Raw genomic sequence first — 23,929 nt, forward strand, 5'->3', positions numbered from 1 at the left:
AAGGAACAAATCAAATCCAATTTTAAGCTGGACTAAGGCTGCGTTTGTTTTGGTGGTAAACACTTTCAGGAAATCATTTTCCACCTAACCCGCGTGTTTGGCAGTTACGGAAAATAGAATTTTCTGAAAAATCATTTCCTATTTTCCCTTTGACCACGGAAATGGTTTTCAGTTCCTATTTTCACTTCAAAGCATTTTCGAAAAGAGAGAGAGAGAGAGAGAGAGAGAGTGAGAGTGAGCCCAGATTGCAAAGAGAGAGGAAGAAGAGACTTTGCCAGCGAACCCCGATCGTCAATCGCAGCACCGCGCCGCGCCGATCGTCGATTGCACTTCTAGACCCATCGCCTTCGACCTTCGACCCAGACCCCTTGCCTTCGACCTTCGACCTAGACCCAATGAGTCGCACCACGAACCGCGAGTCGCACCGCGCCGATCAAATCCAATTGCCTCACTGCAACGATCTGACCGGATTTGATGATTTTTTTTTCTTTGGTTTTGTTTCTTTTGTGGCTTTTGATTGCCGGAGTTTGCTGCCGTGAGTTGAATTGGAGTTTCGATAGTGTGTGGTGTTGAAATTTGGCTGTGATTTTGAAATTTTTTGTAATAAAATTTATTTGGATGCTGAAAAAATAGCTGAGAAAATGTGAAAAATGTGTAGAAAAATAGCATTTTTAGAATAGAACCAAACACATAAAAATATTTTTTACAACAATTTTCATAATGGAACTAAACACTTGAAAATATTTTCCTTTCCCGAAAATAGCATTTCCTCTGAAAATAGGCTATTTTCCGAAAAATATTTTACGTGAACCAAACACAGCCTAAGAGTTGAGCTGGGGAAACCAAATTTAATTGGCCCAATCCACCATGCAATTTGATCAAGAAACACTTATGAGAACGGAATATGCGTACCAGGCTATCAGCCAATCTCTATCGCTACCCAACTCATTTCTTCCACAAATATACTCTCAAACCAAATCAAATCAATGAAAGGAGAAGGGAAAATTATGACTAATAGCTTCTGTCTATTTTGATGAATAGCATTACCCTAGAATTTATTCATCTTTAAGGCAATGTAAGAGGAGATGAAATGATCACTTTCAGAAAATGTCAAGTGCAATCTGAAGTTCTAGGGAAACCCTCAATGAGTGCCACCAAAATTTCATACATTTTAGAGGAACATGATTTCTACATTACATTGGAGACAATCAATTTTACAGAAATTAAATTTCATTAATAAAAAGAATGCTGTGACTATCATGTCAAGCAAGTTACAAGATGGAAACAGCTAGAGAAAGTGCTCATCTAGAGCCAGTACTATCCCAGGCCCTTATGTGCCTTCCTTTCCACTGTTCCAGATTTCTATTCTCTTCTCTCTCCTATCCAATTTCTATTCCTTTCCTACTTAATGTACAAGTTAGCCTACCTGTCATATACTTACAACTATCATCGTTGCCTACTTCCCCTATTGCTGTTACCTCTCCTGCCACTATTACTTAGCCTTCGAACCCCACCTGTCCAGTCTTCATCATCAATATCATCTTCGTCACCTCCCCCGTATACAGATTTCCGTCCTTTTCTGGGGGTAGGGCGCTTCCTCTTTATATTTGCTGTATAAATCGAGTAATCAATAGCATCTTCCTTCAAAGCATTCTTGAATTCCTGTGCAGTAAGAAAACCAGTAAGAGAAAATTGATCAGGCCACTGAAAACTACATGTGAGAGAGTAAAATGGGTCCTAAAATCATTGCACACTCTACCTGATATCTTTGTATCAGATCTTGATAAGTGGCAGGCAAACTGATGCGCGTTTCACTGATGTTAAGGGGAATGTTTTGTCTGGAGAGAACATCTCCTGGTTTTACGGGTTCATTAGGAGAAAAAGCCTGGTTTGAACGTAAAAAGCATTGCATAAACACCTCGTACATAACTTATACACAAATAGAACATACATGTTGCTGTTAAGTCAAATCATAGTATTACCTGGCACCGAGCGTCATTCAGGCTATAGACAATTTTAAGGTGCCTCTTTAGCTTCAAAAGAAGCTGCAATGCAATTGCAGCAAGACAGTCAGCCTGCATAAGAACCAGGCAGGGTTTAAAAGGAATTAAAATCAACATACATCCTGATCCAGCCACAACAACATATTATGAAGGAAATGGTTTATAAACATGGATAATGCATATTTATATTGGCACTAACACAAGAAGATTCTTCATTTTCTTTATTAGGTAAAACATAAACAACTCATCAAAATTTTTCGTGCTTGTCAGAAATCAATAAACACTTCTTAGTGCAAAAAAAATATGATTTAAGAAAGCTTTAAAGCTACCTGGACTTTCTGCAGATCATCTTCTGAAAGAATAAAAGAAACACCTGAGCTCATACTACGCGTTTTTGCCCCCACTAAGGTACTATGATTAATGACTGACTGATCAGCAATATCTTGTTGAATACTCTCATTCAAATCCATTGACATCCTATGATCAAAGATAGGCTGACCAGCTGGCTCATGCTGAATTGTCCCATTCAAATCCATGGAAGTCATCTCGTTGAAATCAGGCTGAACAGCTGGCTTCAGTTGTCCATTGTCATAAGGTATCTTCTCTGCATCTTTTTGTGACAAATAATTATTCAGGGCTTTCATACTTGCCTCAAGTGCCCCAGCCCTAACTTGTATTACTCGATTTATAGCATAGATCAAATAGAGTGGCTCATCAGGGGATGTGAATGGAAGCAGAGCAAGTATTTCAGTACAGTACCTGTAAAAGGGAACCAGCTTATTATTCCACTCTAAACAACTAATAAAGCTGAACTATAGGCACAACACCAATAACAGAAACTTACATCAGGAAAGGGACTACTGAATCATTCCAGCTAGGGTTATCAAACTTTCTCACGATTGAGGACATAAATTTGTTTCTTGAAACCCGGTTACCACGGATGAGCTTGTAAATTCTAGAAACTCCAAGCCTTGCTTGCGAGACAGAGCCACCATCAGATTTCCCCTTCACATTTCCTAGAACCTTGGACTGGACCTTCTGGTTTGCATTTTCATTAATGCCACTAATGGCTTGTATAAAAATGAATGTCATTTGAAGGCCATCCCCCAAACGGCTTTCAAAAAATGCAGGGTACCTGAAAAGATGCTTCACTTAGATCGCATAAGCAAATTTACAGGGAAGAAAACTTCTAAAAAAAAAAAACCATTTATTGGACTTACTTCTCATTCATGTTCATCAGCAAATGATGAGCCAACTTTGAATTCACCTCCTGCGGATCTGTTTCCAGAGCTATAAGGTATGGGACACAAGTGATGGGATGAACAAGACCTTGGCGCAGCACAATTTCAACAATCTATTTTGGTAGCATAGAATGAAAAATTGGGTGGGAAAAAAAAAACAAGAAACAAAAATTAGTGGCCAGAGATAGCAGAAATACCAGGGAATCATGACCTTCAAATTCAACCGTTTAAATAACAGAGTAATTAACACCAGAACATTTCCTGATACTTCATCTGAATATTTGTCTCAGTTCTAAATAGCACGATTAGTAACGAAAGTAAAAAGTCAAACTTCCTAAAATGTTCTTTATCTTAGAGGCAGGCACAACTCTTTCTGATAAGTAAAATTTCATTGAAAAAGCAAAAAGTGTCACCCATATATACCCATGTACAAGGGTATACAATAGGTACAATAAATTTAAGCATGAAAAGTACAACTCTTAATGAGACTCTCACCTTAAGGGCCGCTTGGCGAACTTGTTCATTTAAGTCCAAACATCTACCTAAAATACTATCCCAATATAACTGAACTATACCCCCACATATATTAGTATCTCCTGCACCCGCAGCTACAGGTACACTGTGGCCACCTTCTACAGAATAATGAACTGCATTTTCATTTGCTTTATCTGTTCCCATTTGACTTTCCGCATCAAGAAGATACTCATACATGTTTTGCAATGATTGCATCTGGTTGACAGATTGAATCAGAAACATATTGAATATGGTAGCGGAAATTGAGAAGTGTCATTATTACCTTAAGGCGAACATCACAGCCAGAAGACAAAGTTGCCTCTACTATTTTCCCAATATCATTATCCAACATGTACTCAGGCCGAGCAATTAGAAGAAATCCTAATGCCTACAGTAATTATAAGGGAACATAAGAAGACCTCAAAGTTAAACCAGGGGCTACAAATACCAATAAGAGATGAGAAGGCATTACCTGCAATGATCTAACCTTTACAATGAAATCCTCTACGCGGAGATATTTTTTGAACAAGCTGAGACTACTGACAGCATCAATAGTTTTGTTACTGGAGCTGCCCAGCAAAGAATTGCCATAGCGGATAAGCAATCCAAGGCAAAAAAGGGACCGCCCAACTAGCTGAAATTAGCAAAAGAAACAATTTTATCTTATAGCACTTCTTCATTCACTTTGTCTTGGTATTAAATACACACACACACACACACACACATGAAGAATATAGCAAATAGAACATAATTAAATCTAAAGCATATTAATAATTTGATAATTTGGGGGTGGGGCGATTTGAACCCTGGATGTCTATTAGAAACACCAAAATGTGTCAGTTGAGCTACAAGACTATTGGCGCAAACAGTTTGTCAGTTGAAAGAAAATTTATTAACATAGGACTTCCAAAAAGTTCATTTATCTCAATACCAACAGTTTCCATAAGCAGGAAATGACAACAAATTCACGACTTATTCATCTTCAGATATGTATACCCAAGAAATAAATTACTCCCCAACTTAACGTTAACTAAAACCAATTACATGTTAAGCAGATTTTGCATACTAGGGCACAGTTAAACAAAATTTTCAGAAAATGACACTTTACATATATCTAATGTTAATATCAAAACTCAAAGCATGTGTGGGCACCACTTCAAAATAATTAAGATAATTCCATGCATACACATATTGGAGATGGCTTTATTCCAAGCTGATGGGAGCCTCTCTTGCAAAAGCAAAACTCACCACTCTATAGGTTAAGCATTTCAGGAAACAAACTCTCGAGATATTCTAGCATTTACCCAGCTGTATATAATTTGAAGATGAACTTTAGGTTGCTCTTTGCTTTCACCCAAAGGGAGACAGTTTTATCACATTATATATTTACTTTGGAGATAGTCTCCTACAACTACATTAAAAGTCTGAACAAGAAATTGCTATAAAACCTTTCTCATAATTTATATTATTCAACTAAATAACGATGCATTGATATTGATGATCAAACTTATATTTGGTAATGCAAATACCTAAGCTATTCTCGCATTTGTGCTAAGCCAATCACTTAACTGACCAAATTTAGGGGTGAATCTCCTAATAAGTACTAAGCATAACACTGCTTAGAATCCAAATGCAAACACTCGAGAACAGCCAGGCATTCTTCTGCGAAAATTCTAAATGCATTGAAAGCTTGAATTAGAAAATTATGACTCCACTTTCTGAAAGTTTTAAGGTCCAAGTCATTACTCCCACACTGCATCCACATTGTTCCAGAATTCTTAGTAGCTTAAAGATTCTTCACCAAATCTAAACCACTTTAACTTGCGCATGAGTATAGAAAACGCGCACACACACACACAAACAAATAAAACATGGTTAAAGCTAAACATTAAAGGTTGACATGCAATTGACTCGATTAAACATGTACGTGATTATTAGCCACCAACCTGCTTGTTGTCAATTGCCTGGGCATCCAAACGTTTGAAGAACACCTGAATAAGATACTCAATCACAGTAGCACCTTTTCCGGCAACTTTGCCCACAGAGCAAAGGCACCTGTGATGGGAACAAATATTAGCTGGATGTCCAAAACAGCAAAATTAACTTTCTGCTAAGGAAGAAATGGCACAAACAAGAAGCATAATTATTCCTAACTCAAAACACTATATCCCAGCTGCTTGGGGTCTGCAAAAAAAAAAAAATCTGTAGCCAACTTTAAAAGGGACAAATCCACCATGCCAATATATTCTCTAATTTATATAGAAACTTTTAATTTAAATCTTATACAAATAAATATTACACAGGAAGAGAAATTTATGCACTATAATATAAAGCTACAAAATCTTCAAATGCATTACAAATGAATCATGTATAAGCCAATTACACTATTTGATGTAAGAGAATCAACATGCATCGAAGTAATAAAGGGGGTAAAGATAGTAACAAGAATGCAGGGGTAACAAGGTTATAGAAATATATGCATGCAATAGATTATAACATTACACACACACACACACACACACAGACACAGAGGCCAGCATTGTTGATGATGCACAGGAAAACAATATTTACAACCAAGTGATTACTAAGAGTTGCTCCACAATAGACTCAAATTGACTGTCTTAGATTTTAACAACCCATTTTACAGCCTTTTGGGCATTTAGGTTTCCCATCAAATTAGCTGCCCAGTTGCAGAACAGATGAAAAAACCTAGATCACATAATAATTCCTGCCTTTGATGATGTATGACACAGGAAACTCAATAAGGGAATTGCAATCATAAGAAGAGTAAGAAAAACTGAGAACTTGACACTACTTGATGCAAGCATGAACAACTGTCAAGAAGGAATGCCGAACAATCATGTGCTTCAAGTCTTGCTCGAGTTCTTCAACAACGCTTTGAGGTAACTTTCGAAGCAATGGCATAACAGAATCAATTATAAAAATAACACTCTCCAGTAACTGAGCAACCCTTCGATTATCAACCTGAGTACAAGCAAAATCAAGTTAAAATACCGGCAGATTCTTTTATATCTTAACTTTCTATGTATAAAGGTTCTTGCATTAAAAAGGTGTGTGTATGTTTGTGTTTTGGGGGGGGGGGGAGAGAGATGCGGGGGCGGTGGCAAACCTAAATTCACAAAGGCTCATTCTAAATTGTTCTGGCAAATTGAAATGTCCAAAATAGGACAAGTTCAAACAATCTTGTTATATTGCATGATCATTTAAGACAAAGTTATAGCCAGAGTGGCTTCAATGGTTGTTTATTGCACTTATAAGTTCTTGTACAGCATCAGCAATGAGCAATAAATATACAGAACTCTGACACAATATCAAAAATAAGGAACTGAAATTTCAAACTTCTGAGCTTCTTTCTCCTCTTTGCTCTCTCAAATGTGTAACTCAGAATCATATTGAAAACAATTCTTCGAACAGACTCCAGAGAGAGACCACAAAATTTTCACACAACCAAACAAAAATGAGTCATTCACAGGAAAGGAAAATAGACTAACCCTTATATTATTAGGTAATATTGGTAGTTCACGTTCTTTTTTATATACAAATACAAGAGAGGGGGGGAGGATAAAAGCCAGCTCCTTAGGCTGCCTATATACTACAACTAGTACATGCATGAAATGCAATCAACATTAATTTTATGAACATTTTTCGGAAAAAATACTAGCATAAATTGAATATTTGCAATAGATAGATAACCTGAGTCTTAAGATATGGCTGTAGAGTAACCACAAATTGGGAAGGATCAGAGGACGGGGCACAGAGGGTCGGGTCCACAACGCAAAATGCATGCAAGACAAGCACGTAAGGAAGTGCACGCACCTCCACCTCCTCACCATTCATTTCCTCTACCTGATAGAATGAAAGGCTCAACATATTTGTAACAAAGTATCAAAAACTTTAACATGTTAATAGGCAAAAAGGGTACCTGTAGTATCTTTTCCAATAAGCACTTGCACATCAACTCACAACGCTTACGCACTGATGCGAGAGATACAGGGTTGATCCCAGCAGCTTTAGCTGATTGTGGAAAAAAATCAAGAGCTAAGTTGCGCTTAATGACAGTGACGAGAAGTTGGTGATTTGGCATCCTCCTCAACATCTCAACAATTTGCTCAGTTTTTTTAGCAACCTCAAGTGGAACAGAACTACCATCTCCAAAAAACTGAGTCTCTGAACCAGAAGGTTCCTCAAACCAGAACTCATAGAATGTCTTGCAAACAAGATCCTGTAGAAGAGAGAAATATAAAGCTTGGAGCTAGATTAAAATATACAAACGAAATTTCAGGAGTATATATTCAATTAAAATTCCCTATGCAGAAATGTAATAAATGGAAGGCCATAACATGTTATATTTTGCACACGTCTAGGAAATACAACAGGGTTGTCAGAGGTGAACTTATAACCTTTCTCAACCATATTTCACTTACCTTTTTTTCAGGTTGATAAGGGAAAAAAACCAATTCATTAAGAAAAAACTTTCATTTTTCACAAGCCATGGTTCATAAGCATCTTCCTAATATAATATATTAATATTCAAGCCCATTTAGGATTTCCTCAGAAAGATTTAGCACCAAAATCAAAAGAAAATCATATGCAAATTCATCAAGTGCTACTGCAAAATACAGGTCTAAGCATGGGATCCTGCTACATCTAATTTCATAGGTCTATGACTTACATTCACAGCAGGGCTAAGGAATACACTGTCTGGGTGGCTTCTAAAACACGTCAGAACCCCCTAAACTTGGGAGGCTTCTGCTTTTATGAATGGCTAGCCACTTGAGGCAAAGGTTATTTCAGGGGAAGCAGTTTTAAAGTTATGGCAGCTAAAGATAGCAAGGGCTTTTAGATATATCATTTATGGAAGGGAAGATACACTTTGAACATAAAATGCTGTTTTAGGGTTGAAATAATGTACCGAAGCAGATAGTCGCAAATGTTAAGAGTAAAAGTGACCATCAGAAACATTATTCTTTTGGTTAAGATTTAATACAGAAGTTTGACTTGCATTTGTGTTTGCCTTGATATGTGCCTGTAAGTTCACTTTTGGCAGAGTCTATGCAAAGCAGCGTGGCATCCCTGTGGGAGGCCTCTAACTTTCATATTGTCTTCTTATAAAGTAGCTCATTCCTCCCTATTCCTAAGTGCAGAAGACAAGTTTGAATGGATGTTATTAGGGGTGTATGGCCCAAATGATCATAGGGATAAAGAGATTTATGGGCTAAGATTAAAGTAGCAGCTGATAAATGGGGTGTCTCATGGTGCCTAGCTGGGGACTTAAATACAAACTGGTTCCCACACAAGAAGACAGGAACAGATGGGATTGCAGTGGCTATGACAGAATTTTCAGACCATTTTTAAAAAAATAATTTTTATGGAATAACAAATGTTTAGACAGTAGACTACATGGTGGGGCTCCAGGGGTTATTTGTGAGGTGGACATAGAAAAGGCATACAATTATGTGCGTTTGGATTAGCTTTTTTTGAGAACTCATTTGATTTATTTGCTTATGTTCAACTTTAGCAAACCTTACTTTTTCTAGGTACAATTGTTCTTTTGTCACTTTATTGGATTGGATGTCTGTTTTGCATAGTTTGTCGTTATGTTTTGTTATCGATTTGTTAGATTCTTGTTGGCTGGTGCATTATGTGTCGTTGCTGTGGTGAGATAGCAGATCATTTGTTGTTACATTGTGGAAAGGCTTATCGATTGTGGTGCTTTGTCTTTAAGATTTTTGGAATTTCATGGGTTCCCTCATGTACGGTGTCAGATTTTCTCTTTAGTTGGTGAAATTGGTTGGGGAAGCATTCATCTTACATTTGGAACTTAGTCCCATTGTGTTTAATGTGGTGTATTTGGAAGGAACGCAATCGGCGGACATTTGAGGATTTGGATAGATCTGAGGACCAAATGCTTGCTATCTTTTTTGGTTCTCTGTTTGATTGGGCTAGGGTTTGGGGACTCACATCTAGTGACTCTCTTCCTCTATTCCTTATCTCTCTTTCTTTGTAATTTAAGTTTTTTTTTTTTTTTGCTTTTCCATCTTTTTTGTACTTTGTTTTGCTGGTGCTAGTTTGCATCTAGCAGTTTTCGAATATATTTTTTCTTACCTATCAAAAAAAATAAAAAGATTCTTGTAAGTTGAGTGATTGATCGTATCGTCACCATACATCCTGTACATTTGGGTGACTTGTTTTTTATATTAATAAGAACTGCATTACTTATCAACAACAACAACAACAAAAAACCCAAATAAGTAAAAAGCTAATCCAAACACACACATATTTCAATTGAGAGTGCTTATTGTTTCCAATATAGAAGTTTGGCTATGGTTCTCTGTACTGATGAATGACAACCCCAATGGTCTTTTCAAATAGCTCTAGAACACAAAGACAAGGTGACCTTTTATCCCCTCTTCCATTTACGTTGCTTGAGGATATATTGGGCAGAATGTTGCACAAAGTGACAGAAGGTCATCAAGCTAGGTTTAAATGGTTGACGAAATGGCGACATTATAGAGATTTCTTTTTTATTTTTTTCTTTTTTTTGATAAGGGTGACATTATAGAGATTTCACATCTTCTCTTTGTTAACAATACATTTTGCTCTGTGAGGAGAATCCTACTCAACTTTTGTACCTCCTATGTGTTCTTCATTTTGAAGTAGTATCAGGTTTGAGGGTTAATCTAAGCGAGAGTGATTGATACCTATTGGAGATGTAAGAAGATCAACAGAGCTAGCATTGATCATGGGAGTAGGGTGTCTCAATTGCCTATGACTTATTTGGGTTTGCCATCAGGGTTCCACATTCAAAGCTCTAGTGCTAAGGAATACTACTATAGAAAGGATGGAAGAGAGGCTTGTAGGATGGAAGTAGTCAAATGAAGAGAGGATAACCTTTTTTTCCTATAATCTAGGGAATGTTTCCAAAGAAGAACCCTTTGGACTCATTCTAGGCAGTAAAACCTACACGCAACTAACACCAACCGCCAAAACAAGTTGCTAGGTAATCCAGGGATATTCACACCCCTGACAAGCTAAGCAGTTTACTCAACATACTTTATGTCACTGTTTAATACCCATTCATTTTGCCAATAGATTCAAAAGCTCCAATAATTATTTTTAGTGGGGGCCACATGGGGATGTTAGGAAATTCCATTTAATAGATCGAGGGATGATTTTTTCTCTTTTGAAGGAGGGAGGTTTGGGGATTTATAAACTAAGTTCCTTGAATCAAGCCTATTAGGGAAATGGCCAATGAGCTCTAACTCAACTAGCAACTCCTCCTCAAAAATTCTAGGTAGATGAAGAGGTCATGGGTTCAAGACCTATCTGTAACTCACCAATAGAAAAATATAAGGTCCAATTAGGGAAATGGTTGTGGAGTTTTAGAGTTGAGAGAGATCACTTTTGGAGACATATCATACGTACAAAATCTGGATATTCTTTTTTTTTTTTTTTTTTTTTTTTTTAAAGGGGGATGGACAAAAGATAATTTCAATTCTTTGTCAAGGATGGTATGCGGGTTTGGTTTTGACATGATTTGTGGTGTGGAGGTTCTTGTCTTTGAGATGCATTTCCAAATATATTTATGACTGTAGTATACAAGAATGATTAAATAGCAGTTTATTTGAGTGATGGACAAAGTGTGAACTCTCAGTTTAACCAGTCAATCCAAGATTTGGAATTTGACTCTGTTGATTCTTTGCTTTATTGTATGCTAATATCTCATGTAGACAAGAGGAAGATAAATTATCAAGGAGACCTTCAAAAGCAGGAAAATTTAAAGTTCATTCATACTATGAAATATTGAGGGTCTCTACGATGATTATTTTTCCCTTGGGAGGACCATATGAAGTGTAAAGGCGCCTCAAAAGGTTGCCTTCTTTGCATGGATAGCATCATTGGAAAAAAATTTACAGCGGATACTTTCTGGTAAAGTACTATTTTAATTGCTAATTGGTGCTGCTGCATGTCCAAGAATAGTGGGGATTCAATTGAGCATCACCTGCTTAATTTTTCAGTCACAGGAGATATTTTGTAATGCCATGAATAGTGATTTAGTTGTTATGTTCTTGGAAAGGGAGCTTTCATTGCTGTAGATGTTCTAAAATTTGGACAATTTTTCCCTTCCAAGTGTTGTGGACAATTTGATGAGGGTAATAGCATGACTAGTCATTAGGCAATTGATGCTAGGAAGTTTGTATGACTGGTCAACTAATCTGGGCAACCTTCCCCCTTATACTATTTTAGATTTTTAGACAATTTAAACTTGAGAATTAATTAATTAGGAGTGATTTGATACATACATCACGTACACTTCTATCCTCCAAATAATATTTCTTTTACCTATAATTAAAAAATAGCTCATTCCTCCCAAACCCCACATCCCAAAAAATGAATAGAAGTAACAATCAAACTATTGCTTCAAAATTACCTGAATACTAGATTCGTCATCACTAACACGAGAAAGGATCTCAATACACGCATTCGTAAATTCGGAGAAGTTGGCATTAGAAGTGCACATATCTCGAATGATTTTAATAGCTCGTTTTCGAACACTAACTCCGGTGTCTTTTATTCTCTCAGCAACCTTCTCAAAGTACTACAAAACCCCACCAATTATGAGAACAAAGCAAATGTATCAGATACAGTAACTGCATGAACAGGGAAGTTAAATTAAACATACCTTCAAACCAACATCAGGATGCGAAGAAATATGCCTGCCCACAAGTTCCAACGCCGCTTCCCTTGCGGATATTGCAGAGTCACAAAACCTTCCTTCTACAGCCAATTGCACACGTTTATCACATAATACCTCAGGATCAGCTTCTACAATAATACTAACCTGCTCGTCATATTCAAATTAAGAAGAATCAGAAGAAAAAACATTTTCTAACATTCACAAAATTCTTAATTTCCATAAAGACTCAAAAAGTTTTTTTTTTTTTTTTTTAAATAAAAAATTATTTACTTACCGCTCTTAGGGCCTTAGCTCTAATTACAGGAGAGTTCTCCCTCAAACTTGCCTGAAACCAATCATGTTGTAAGAGCAAAGCTTGCATAACTTGATAAATAAGCAAGGAAAGATATATCTGACTAACCAAAAGCATATGAAGAATCTTATCAAACCCTCTAGAAAAAGAGTTATTTTGTCCCAATGCTAAAGTAATCTTCTTGACTGAATCCTTTGTTAACAAAGAAGAAGCAGTTCCAGGATCACGTATTATTGCTTTTGATTTCAATCTAGCAAGGTAGTAAATGAACTTCTGCTGAGATTTAGGATCATCCTTGCACCACAGGCAGAGATAAAACCTGCACTTTAACAAATATGCATCATCCCTTTGGCATCAATCATACCATAAAACCAGTAAGGAGAGAGAGATCTAATGAGTACAAACCAGCGAACAAAGAGATGCACATCATCAGAACCAACATCTTCAAGGTAATTCAATAGCAGCTGTTGAATGATTTCAGCATTTGTAATTGGATCAGAAGCTTCAGGATTTTTATCTGACCGACTCTGATTCTTTTTACCATCATCCTTGAACTGCGACTTGCAGTATGATTGTAATACAAGAAGTTGCTTCCTGCAGAGGCAAAACTGACACTGCCAGCTTCTGTTAGGAACTTCATGTTCTCTTACTCCAATGCAATCAGCATGAAATGATCTCTGACAACTTTGACATACAAAGAACAATTTTTCAACCCTTCCATCCAAACATATAGAACATGCATCTTTCGGATATCTGCAATCAGCAGCACCATCAGCATTAACCAGTTCCTGCAATACCCAAAATTTGTCCCTTCTGCAAAGTACAGCATCACGCTTCAATCTCGCAGCTATTGTGCCAAGAAGGTCAATGGCCATCGTACGTGCAGAGATGTCTTTAGATTTCAGCCCAGCATTCTGGAGCAACAAGACACACAGAACCTGCAAATCCCTGCCTTAGCATGGAAACAATCTAATGCATTTATGAAAATAATAAAACTCAATATAAGTGATACCTCCAGAATAGGAGCAGAAGCAGGATATTCAGGTAAATTCAACGTTGTCAGCAAATCCATAACAAGATTCTCCATCATTGGTTTCATCTCAGAAACATCTTGAGTCTTCAAACTTGCAAAGCGCTGAAGCACACGGGTCCAAAAATAACAACATGCCTCTGTGGCCGCCTCATGGCATTTTACAGGGTAACTAGAATCAATCGAGACTTCTAAGATGGGATTACCACTTGATGATTGCCTTAAAGCTTCAGGAAGGTTTGCACTACAATGCACCAACTGAATCAGCAAAGCAGTAATCATCTGAATCTGCCTTTGTTCTTCATCAGGTAGGTGGTAAGATCTTAGTGCTCGCTTTGAGGATGGTAACTTCCAAAGTAGCTGAAGTATTTCATCTATTACATAAGTACGATGTTGTGTGTATGAATAGAATATCTGTAAACACAATTAAAGAATCCAGAAGATTAATTTGTATGCAGACATGCATGGACATTAGAAAATCACAAACTGACATGGAGAAACAAGAAGTACAGATATGTACCCCGCTTATTAAACCAATTGCCTTCAGTTGCAAGAGCTGGATATTGTCCACCAAGAATGTTGAAAAGCTTGTCTTCACAAGTTGTAAAATGCAACTATCTGACAACCTCTCTATTAACAACAAATCCTTGAGTAAACCCAGAATAGTGCACATTTTCTGAAGAATAGTATTCACAGAGGCAGAGACCCTATCAAAGTAAACACATAAACTATAAGAACAAACCCCACTTCGCGTACACTAAACATTTTGCCTAATAATTAATGAAGAAAGCAGCATAGTGATAAGCACTTGTTTATTGACGATTTCTTCACTTTAACAGTCTTATTACTACGTCGTTTCTTGCTTGCCAAACCAAGTTCAGCATCAAGCTCTTCATCTTCGTCGCCTAAAAAATAACATGACAAAAAATTTGGATCAGTTAAAATAATACAAGTTCAGAAAGCCAAATGCAGAACACTTGAGTGAGGCATGAATCAGTTGATTCAGTTCAATACCAATTACTAACAAATTGGTGAAGAAAGGATGAGATATTCATGGCCCAAAATTATCACAATTGCAGAATACAAGAATGTCAGGAAAAAAAAAAGTAGGTTAATGACATTCCAGCTTTCTTGAACAAATCTAAAAGCTAACCTTCAAATCCCCCATTTTCACTTGGTTTATGCAAGGCACGATATGATGGATCATAAACACACATGACATCCATTATCTGACGCCTGGAAAACTCTAGAATTCTTTCAATAATCTGTAATTACATAAACAATAGTCAACAACCCAGGTGATAACCATATGAAAACACAAGAATACTCTAAGCACTAAAAATATACAAGAAAAACCATGAATATCAACACTGCAAACAGTTAAAAGAACACTAAATTAGAGCATTTTCCTCTTCTTTAGCCAATGAACTCTAGCTCAAACAGTACCTCCTCTCCTTGTAAGAGCAAGGTGGAGGGTGAGGTCGTGAATTCAAGACCCACCGGTGCAAAACTTAACCCAAAAAAAAAGGCATTTACCTCTTCTTTATAGAGCTGCTTTTGCATTTGGTTATAAGCCATTACTGCTAGAGCGGCATGAATGGACTCCAGAGCACAAAAGATTGATGAAACTATATCTGAATCTGACTGGAAAATTGCAAAAAATAAATAATAAAAATAAATAAATAAAAAAATCATTAAGAAAAGCAGAGTAAAGACCAGAACTATTTGGCATCAAATCTCAGTATCATAACATATAACAATAAACCATGTATTGGCAAACAATACTCCATTTTATCTACAACCAAGTACTAGTTATTTCAAAGAAAAATCCAAAAATAACAAGTTAGTAAGCTATAGTTAACAGCTTTGTACAAAAATTTCAAAATCATAAGAGAAATGGAAATCAATAATAAAGTAAGTTGGAGAGAAAAACAATTCAAGTAGCATAGCTTAAGTCCTTTTTTTATATACATTGATAATTGGGGTTGGGGGGATTTGAAACCTGGATGTCTTCATTGGAAATACCAAGAGATGCCAATTGAGCTACAAGGCTCTTGGCGAAGCATAACTTAAGTCCTACAGGGCCCACAATAGGAAAGTAGAGATAATAGTAGCTCAAACGGTTGGGATATCAAAAAGAATGCTGCATATCTGATAGCATAGCTAGGCTAAGGGCACAAATGGATTGAAATACCATTATGTGGGGGAAGAAGTAGAAACAATAATCAACCTTCCAAAAAGACAAAGGAATTGGTAATGCAATCACATCTAGGAGCAGTCAAGTCATAAAAATAAAAGATAGGTCAATCAAAGAAAGTTTTATATATATATTATCTAAATTTATTAATAATTTAGTTGGTTTTTATGTGAATGACTGATGTCCAAACAAAATTTGCATAACCCAGCAAATAAACAGAAATGAACTAGAACTCTAGAATACATAGGAAAAAGAGGATTTGAAAAGGTTAGTTCCAAATTTACAGCCAATGATATGTTAAAAGTAACCTGTTCCCATGATCAACTAGAAGCAACACAATGCACCAGCATGGACTAAGTTGTTAGGCAACCAAGACTATCACCTTCCCAACTAAGGTGGAAAAATTAGAAAACATCAATATATTGGAGGAACTTGTGCTTATAATTTTATTAGCTGCAAAGCATTAGTTCCAACACAAAACGATAAAGAAAGTGAGGCAAAACTAAACATGGGAAATTAGCAGTAACAACTAAACATCATGACTTGCAAAAAGTATGATCTAAGGATGCATGGTAAATACATACACAACGCAGAACAGAAACAAAATGGTAACAAGCTTACATGCTCGTATTCATCAATGGTCAAGCCTTCTGCTCGATGTATTTGATGATCAAGAACCCTTAAAAGCCTAACAAGAATATCTACAGGAACCAAATGTAGAAGTTTCTTTGCACGGAGAGACATTATTTCGTTTATTAGCATCCTAAGATCAGAAAGAGGCACTGCTAACCACTCTGCTTCATCCCGATCATCACTAAGAATTTCAGCTCTACCACAGAAGTCCTCCAACAACTCACAAAAGTTTCCAATAGTGGCAACTGAACAAAGATATAGAGCAAAATATTCACATGTATACCAAAGAAATGAGAGAACAATTGAAGACAATACTAAAAGCAGAAAGCCAGAAAAATCAACCTTGAAGCTCAGCAGGATCTGGTCCAACAGATGATGAGAAATCATCGCTACTTTTCTTCTTTACTTTTGGTTTTCTAGAAGATGATGTCGATACGTTCTGCAATTCCATCATCAAGATCAGCAAAAAAATACAACTCAATCATCAATTTCTAAAACCAAACTCAGACGTACGTTAGGTACAACATAGTCAGGTTGATAATTGTGAGTTGCCCCATAGTCTCTTTGAGCTTTACTTGTAATATGTATGCTTTGCTCAAAGGACTTCTTTTCAGGTACTGTACTGGTAGAGATTGGCTCCTTAATAGGACCTGAGAAACTTGAACAATGCAATAAACAATAAGCACAGCAACAGTAAATTTAGACACGAAATAACCATAACAGCACAAAGAAAAGGATTTATTTTTTGATACTTACACTCCAAGAAAAATGATCTCTTGAAAAATGAAAGTATAATTTATTAGTAAAAAGCAAAAGATTCAGCAACTCCCTCTCATTATTTTATTCTCTCGCACTCTATTGCCTCTCTAGCAACTCTCTCTCTCTCTCTCTCTCTCTCTCTCTCTCTCTCTCTCTCTCTTTCTTGTTTTCCCCCTTCCACTCAAACCTCTCAGGCAGGCTGTTTTTCATCTTTCCTTATTTTCCTCTCACTCCTTTCTCTGTATCAACTCTTTATCTCCTCATCAATTTTTAGATAAATTAATAATAATCATAACTTTCAATCATGTAATCTTTTAGGCTTTAGCTTTGATAGTTTTTTTTTTTTAAGCTTGTTTTAAATCCTAAGATTATATTAATTAATAGACTTAATTTTTTCATGCAACAAATGTTAAAAACACTTGACTATAATATTTGAACATTAGATTGATATGATTTAAATTATATGTATAATACCTGTATTTAGAATTTGGCAACTAGCGTAAAACGGGCTAATGCCTCACACCACGAGCGATACAAGGCCATGGCACCATAAGGCTGCCTTTTGCCTTTGACTACCTTGCCTCATACTTTGGTAGATGTAATTATTTATCAAGGACAATCATGGATGCAGCGGGATAATAGAGTAAATTTTTTTATTTCTCTGCACCTCTATCACTCACATTTTCTCTATGAAATTAATGTTTTCTTAATTGTACTGTTTTTATGCCTTTTAGCATTTGTTTTTCTTTTATAATAAAATATAGCATAATATGTTTTAAACATATTGCCAATCAGCTCTAACTTGAATGCATTTCCTCCTTCTATAAAGAATGGGATTGAGGGTGACATCATGAGTTCCAATCTAATTGCATGCACGTAGCTCACCAATCAAAAATATATATTTATTTATATATTAAGTAATGAAAATATCTCTACCATATTATCATAAATTTTCAAGCATTGACTTATCATCATGTCCATATTGTATTGTAAACATATCCTATATCCATATCGTTGCTTTCTAGTAAATGGCTTTTTAGACCTATGTTTCTTTTTTTAAAACAAAGATGGTTCAGACATTTTCTACAAGACCTAAAAATGAATTAATGTAAATTCAACATAAGTTCCAAGAGGATAAGAAGAACTCTAAAGAGGAAGAAAAAATGATTGCTAAGAAATAAATCAAGAGTTTTTTTTTTTTGGAGGGGAGGGGGGGGGAGGAAGTAATAATTTTTACGGAAAAAAAAAATGATCATTTTCTTTATAAGAGAATAACTTTTTTGAAAGAATGATCGCTCAAATGCAAGTGCCTAAAAATATTGAAGCGCTTCTCTTACTAACTGCCAAGAAGTTTGATGCAACCATGGAAAAAAGAGATCCAGTAGATAAATGTACAAGTCTCAATTTAGGTAACAGAGACTTGTGCGGTATTATAGGTTATGTCAAAAGTAGCATAGGATTACATTAGTTTATTACTTAAGCTATTATTTCATAGGTTAAGGTTAATTTCATCATGAGTCAAGATATATAATTATCTACAACTCATGTGAATCAAGAATATTTTCATAACTTAGTCTAGCCCAAAAGTTTCTAAGAGTTTCTAAAGTGCCTTGAGTTTATTTTCATTGAATCTAAGTTAGTCTTTTATAAGAGTCTTAGTCTTTAGTTTACCAGCCAACTAAGGGGTCCCGTCTCTAGATTAGGGAAGAGATCAATAGTGTCATATAAACATGCTTAGTGTAAAAAAAAATCAAGGATCTTGATTAATAGAATATTCAGTGATTTGAGGTTTGAGGCATGATTGCCATAAATGTTCGCTCTTCTTCTTCTTTGGCATGCTAAGTACTGTTCATGGACATTGTTCACAACCCTGGACATTGACAAAATTTTCTATTCCTTCTCTCTTTCAAGCCAAAATTAAGCCCTTCTTCCAGATCCTAAAACCCTACATATTTGGCCCTACCAAATAGCCACTAAATAAGCCATCAAACCAGCCATAGATTTCCACATACACCCACTGTACAAAAAATTTCAGCAATCTAATTACTCCAAGTAAAACTGCTCGTCCTTATTCCCCATTATTTAAAAACTCTACTCAATATTTGACCCCTAACCCTTTCTTCTAAATTTCTAAATCTTAAATCCACAAATTATCTTAACCCTAAGCCTACCAAAAGCCTGTGTCATTAAATATTTCCTCTTATGTCAAAGTCATTGCTTAATTTAAACTAAGAGACAGTCCCAAAAACCCTAAAGCATAGATAGGAAACAAGAGCTGCATGGTTACTTGCACATCAGAATTCCACGATAAAACATCACCAAAAGTAAATGCACCATCAATGAAAGTTGTTTCAATTCACTGTCGGTAGCAACACGTTCAAAGGAAGAAACGGTAGACGAGTACTTTGATTACCTGCAGTACTGCACTCAAATGCTTCCGAACTACATTGTAGAACTCGTTCATGTAGTTCTAAAGGCTCCACATATCCATATGGAACTGCCCTTGTATCGTCTCTGAGAATCCTGCAGATGACACCACACATAAGAAAATTACAATAACAGTTATTGCAATAATTATTATAACGTCATTACTCCAATCAACAGGTTCTCCATCAACATTAATGGGGAATTGAAATACAGAGAACCACACAAATCACTGTGGCCGAGGCACTTTTTGAGAAAAACGACACTGACAGCCATTTTTTTCCCAGTAACTGGATAAATAGCACGCAGATTCAATTTGGGAAAAAAATTATCATAAATAATTACCACATTTACATTTACCAAGCATCTCAAACAGTTTTGAATTTCCAAATTCTACTGAATTAAGGGAAAAAAAATAAAAATACTAAGAATTACTTTCCAAAAAAAAAAAATGAAACAGTTCCAACTAAAATCAGCTGTACTGTTGCATTTTCAAAAGATTTCAGCGAATATGTAATATCAAAATTTTGAATCACAACTGTGTTAACGGCTAAAGTCCACTTGAATCACATATAATCACCAAGTTCATAAACGTAACATATTTTTTAGCAATTCAAATTCGTTGAAGTTCGAACTTCTTCGAGCTTATAAGCTAAACCATTTCAAAAATTCAAAATTCAAAATTGCAAATTACAAAAAAAAAAAAAAAAAAAAATGAACTAAGTACATTATTCGAGCATAACTGTAAGAGTCAAACTAAAAAAAAAAAAAAAAAAAAAAATGAACTAAGTACATTATTCGAGCATAACTGTAAGAGTCAAACTGAAATTACATTTCTCAACTACTTAGTGAAAAACACATACAAGTAAGACACGTCAGTTTGGCGCAGCAGATCAGAGATTCGGCTAGCTTGAGAGAGAACCTCGGGGCGATTGAGCGACCTGAAGGTACCGCCGCCGCGAGGCTCGTCGAAGAGGCGGAGGTCCTGGTCCGAAGCGCCGCAGAAGACAGGGAGCGAAGGCAGAGGCAAGCACGGCGCGACCTCCGAGTGTATGGTGTTGGAGAGTCCGATTCCGCGTTGGCCCGAGCCCGAGCCCGAGCCCGAATTGATTGGATAGCTCATCGATTGGTGAACCACCGGTGAGTCCGAGATGACGACGATGATGATTCGGAGTGCGAAGAGAGCATGTAGGGAGTGGTACGAAGCGTAATAATGCGGAAATCTGAGGGCGGTTGTTGGAAAGGGAATTAGGGTTTTTTTTGGTTCGAGCTGAGAGTTTCGAAGCCCTAGAGCTTAGAGAAGAGAGGAATATGAATTATCAGATTGAAAAAGAAAGACTTGTAAGAAGCAAATGGCGGGGAAAGTCTGGGATTTTTTTTTTGGGGGTAAAAAAATTTGGGATTTTGTTTTCTATTTTTTGGGTGAAAATGGGATTTCGTGGATTTTTATAGGTATGGAAAATTGAGAGTTAATTAAAGGAATTACGATAATGCCCTTAGATGACTGACTGAGTCGTTCTTTACTGGGTGGCTAGTTAGTTAAAGCTTCGAAGCTTGCTCAGGAAGAGTCACTGAAGATGAGCGAAGAGTTTTCATTTTTATACGGAAGAAGTTAACGGAGCGTTAAATGTGAAGTTACGAAGGTACCCCTAAGAGCTCTCTGCTTGCTTCGTTTACGAGTGCTTTTTTAAATGTGCCCATTTTGGGAATTTTCGTGGAATAACTTTCTGGCGAAGGCATTTTCTGCTCCCTGATGGAAAATAATATATCCACGTCATTTTTACAGCAAATTTTAAGTGGCAGGTTGTTATTGGTTATTATTATTGGGGTAAAAATATAATCTTAGTGTATTGTTCAAATTTGAACTAATAACAATTAACCAATTATGATTTATTATGAAAATATTATAAAAATATTGTGAATATAGCACCTCTCGCTCCTTCATTTCGGGTCGACTTAACTTCTTCTGACAAAATAAAGAATAAGTACAAGTACACAATTTAATTTGAAGTATACTAAAAAATGTGGTGGTTTACAAGATTATTGACATTCAAATGTATAGATACATTTAAAATTAAATATGTTTTTTTAATAAAATATAAATAATTGCTCAAATTATTAAAAAAATAACATGTGACACATTCATACTTATAAATATATTTAAAATTAAACACAATTACCAATTTTAAGAAAAGAGTAACCAGAAGACTCTAGAAGCTCTGAAAGAATGGAAATTGAATATTCTGAACCTCCTCGCTCAAGTGAAGAAGAAGACAAGTTAGGGCGTAGTGTGAAAAAGTTTAAAGAGAACGTTGGGGTAAGGCATTTTGATCAGTATCGTGCACCTATCAGCTACAAGGATACTCTAGTGGGTGAGATTCCAGGTGCATACGAATAAGCTTTCAAGTTTAATACAGCAAAAATTGACGACAAAGAAGATGAGACGGAAATGGAACCTCTTATTGAAGGTATGGTTGATATCACTCTGTCTAGAGAGACTATGGTGCGTATTAGGGAGCCTTGGTCCAAGGTGTTGATTGTAAAAGTCTTTGGTAGAACTATTGGGTACAACTACCTTACTTATAAACTCAACGCATTGTGGAAACCAGTAGCAAAAATGGTCTGTGTGGATTTGGGAAGAGATTTCTTTTTGATAAGGTTTAGCTGTGATGATGACTTTGATAAGGTGCTGAAAGGGGGTCCTTGGTTTATTGGGGGTCATTTTCTTGCCATTAGACCATGGGAGCCTTATTTCAAGGCTGCTGAAGCAAAACTTACTTCTGTGGCTGTGTGGGTGAAGTTCCCAGAACTCCCTATTGAATTTTATGACAGATCGATTCTTAAGGAAATTGGTAGTGCCATTGGACTTGTCCTTCGTATTGATGCTTATACGACCTCTGGTTTAAGGGGTAATTATGCAAGACTGTATGTGCAGGTGGATCTAGAAAAACCTCTCATTAACATGTTAAGAATTGGGAAATGTAAGCAATCTGTATTATATGAGGGTATTTCAGCTCTCTGCTTCAACTGTGGACGTCTTGGTCATACCCAAGATAAATGTTGCTATAATAAAGGGTCCGTTTGGATAGCACTTATTGTTGCTGAAAGTTGATAAAAACTGATTATTGCTGAAAACACTGTAGCAAAATAATTTTTAAATGTGTGAATAATATTGTGGGACTCACTTTTAATATTAAATATGACGTGAACAGTGCATGAACAGTGCGTGAACAGTACATACACAGTATACACACAGTACTTTTGTCCCTAAAGTCAACAAGTGCGAAAAAAAAAAAAAAAAAAAAAAAAAAAACACGAGAGATGAAACGCGCCGCAGCTTAACTCTGTATCCAAACCCAGGCTAAACAAAAGGAGATGAATGGGGAGGTTGGTAAAGTCTCCACAGCCCAGGAAGCTAGTCAAGAATCCCAACAAAACCCAAACTATGGACCGTGGATGTTGGTTAGAAGGAAGTGTAGTTTGGTTCGCAATGGACGAGGGTCCACGCAAGCTAAGGACATTGCGGGGTTGGAAGGACAAAAAAGTAAAATCAAAGTCCAAGTAGTGGACAATGACGTGACAACCAAATCCTCCTTTGGGATTTTAGAAGCAAACTCATCTGACCAGGCACGTGAGGATGAGACTCGTCTGGTGTTAGGTAAGGAAGGCTTTAATATGGAACATGACAAAATGACATTCCAAGCATGCCAAGAGGATGTTGTGATGAATACTCAAAATAAACAATCAAAGGCGCCTCTCAAGAAAATGGTTCAGAGCTCCAAAACACGGCTCGCCAAAAATCTTGGGGTTAAAAATGCCAAATCTCTGAAGCGTCAGGTTGCATCACCAGGAAATAAAAGTACGTATAATCAAGATTTATCTCCTTCAGTTAGCGCTTAAGCAGAGTCCAATGGAAACAAGTTTCCTAGGTTTGATGCCTCTTCCTCGTTCAGGATGGGCAATTTGGCACAGGAACAGGGTGGTGATAATCTCAGACGAAATGATTGCTCAAATAAAAGCTGCTCCGACAGAGACACCGGGTTGGTTCGACCCAACGCTTTGCAATGCATGGAAGCAGCTTTTTCCTTTAACCCCCATCAGTATCAGAACTGGGGATG

General features: G+C 36.5%; 2 protein-coding genes across 3 annotated transcripts; one reads left to right on the forward strand and one right to left on the reverse strand.

The window, feature by feature from the left end:
• Positions 1-1,212: 1,212 nt before the first annotated feature.
• Positions 1,213-21,314, reverse strand: LOC112027342 (sister chromatid cohesion protein SCC2). 2 transcript variants are annotated; one of them, XM_024060019.2, is made up of 28 exons: positions 20,675-21,310; positions 19,801-19,910; positions 17,142-17,278; positions 16,971-17,067; positions 16,617-16,873; positions 15,335-15,442; positions 14,952-15,063; positions 14,607-14,703; positions 14,319-14,505; positions 13,781-14,212; positions 13,174-13,706; positions 12,877-13,087; positions 12,751-12,801; positions 12,462-12,620; positions 12,210-12,377; positions 7,701-8,000; positions 7,472-7,624; positions 6,573-6,742; positions 5,704-5,812; positions 4,230-4,391; positions 4,041-4,145; positions 3,740-3,973; positions 3,224-3,357; positions 2,848-3,138; positions 2,333-2,762; positions 1,983-2,075; positions 1,760-1,885; positions 1,213-1,662 (listed from the first exon to the last, which is right to left on the reverse strand). In XM_024060019.2, exons 1-28 carry the CDS (start codon positions 20,932-20,934, stop codon positions 1,447-1,449), a joined length of 5,442 nt encoding a protein of 1,813 aa, XP_023915787.2. In that variant the 5' UTR covers positions 20,935-21,310; the 3' UTR covers positions 1,213-1,446. The 2 variants fall into 2 exon arrangements, with proteins under 2 accessions (XP_023915787.2, XP_065632831.1); XM_065776759.1 differs by lacking the exon at positions 3,740-3,973 and having other exon boundaries at positions 20,675-21,314.
• Positions 21,315-22,038: 724 nt separating this feature from the next.
• On the forward strand, positions 22,039-22,923 carry LOC112027336 (uncharacterized). The gene is made up of 2 exons (XM_065776736.1): positions 22,039-22,183; positions 22,229-22,923. Exons 1-2 carry the CDS (start codon positions 22,039-22,041, stop codon positions 22,921-22,923), a joined length of 840 nt encoding a protein of 279 aa, XP_065632808.1.
• The last annotated feature ends 1,006 nt before the right edge of the window (positions 22,924-23,929 follow it).

This window comes from Quercus suber, unplaced genomic scaffold (assembly GCF_002906115.3).
Source record: "Quercus suber isolate HL8 unplaced genomic scaffold, Cork oak 2.0 scaffold_141, whole genome shotgun sequence".
Taxonomy (NCBI): domain Eukaryota; kingdom Viridiplantae; phylum Streptophyta; class Magnoliopsida; order Fagales; family Fagaceae; genus Quercus; species Quercus suber.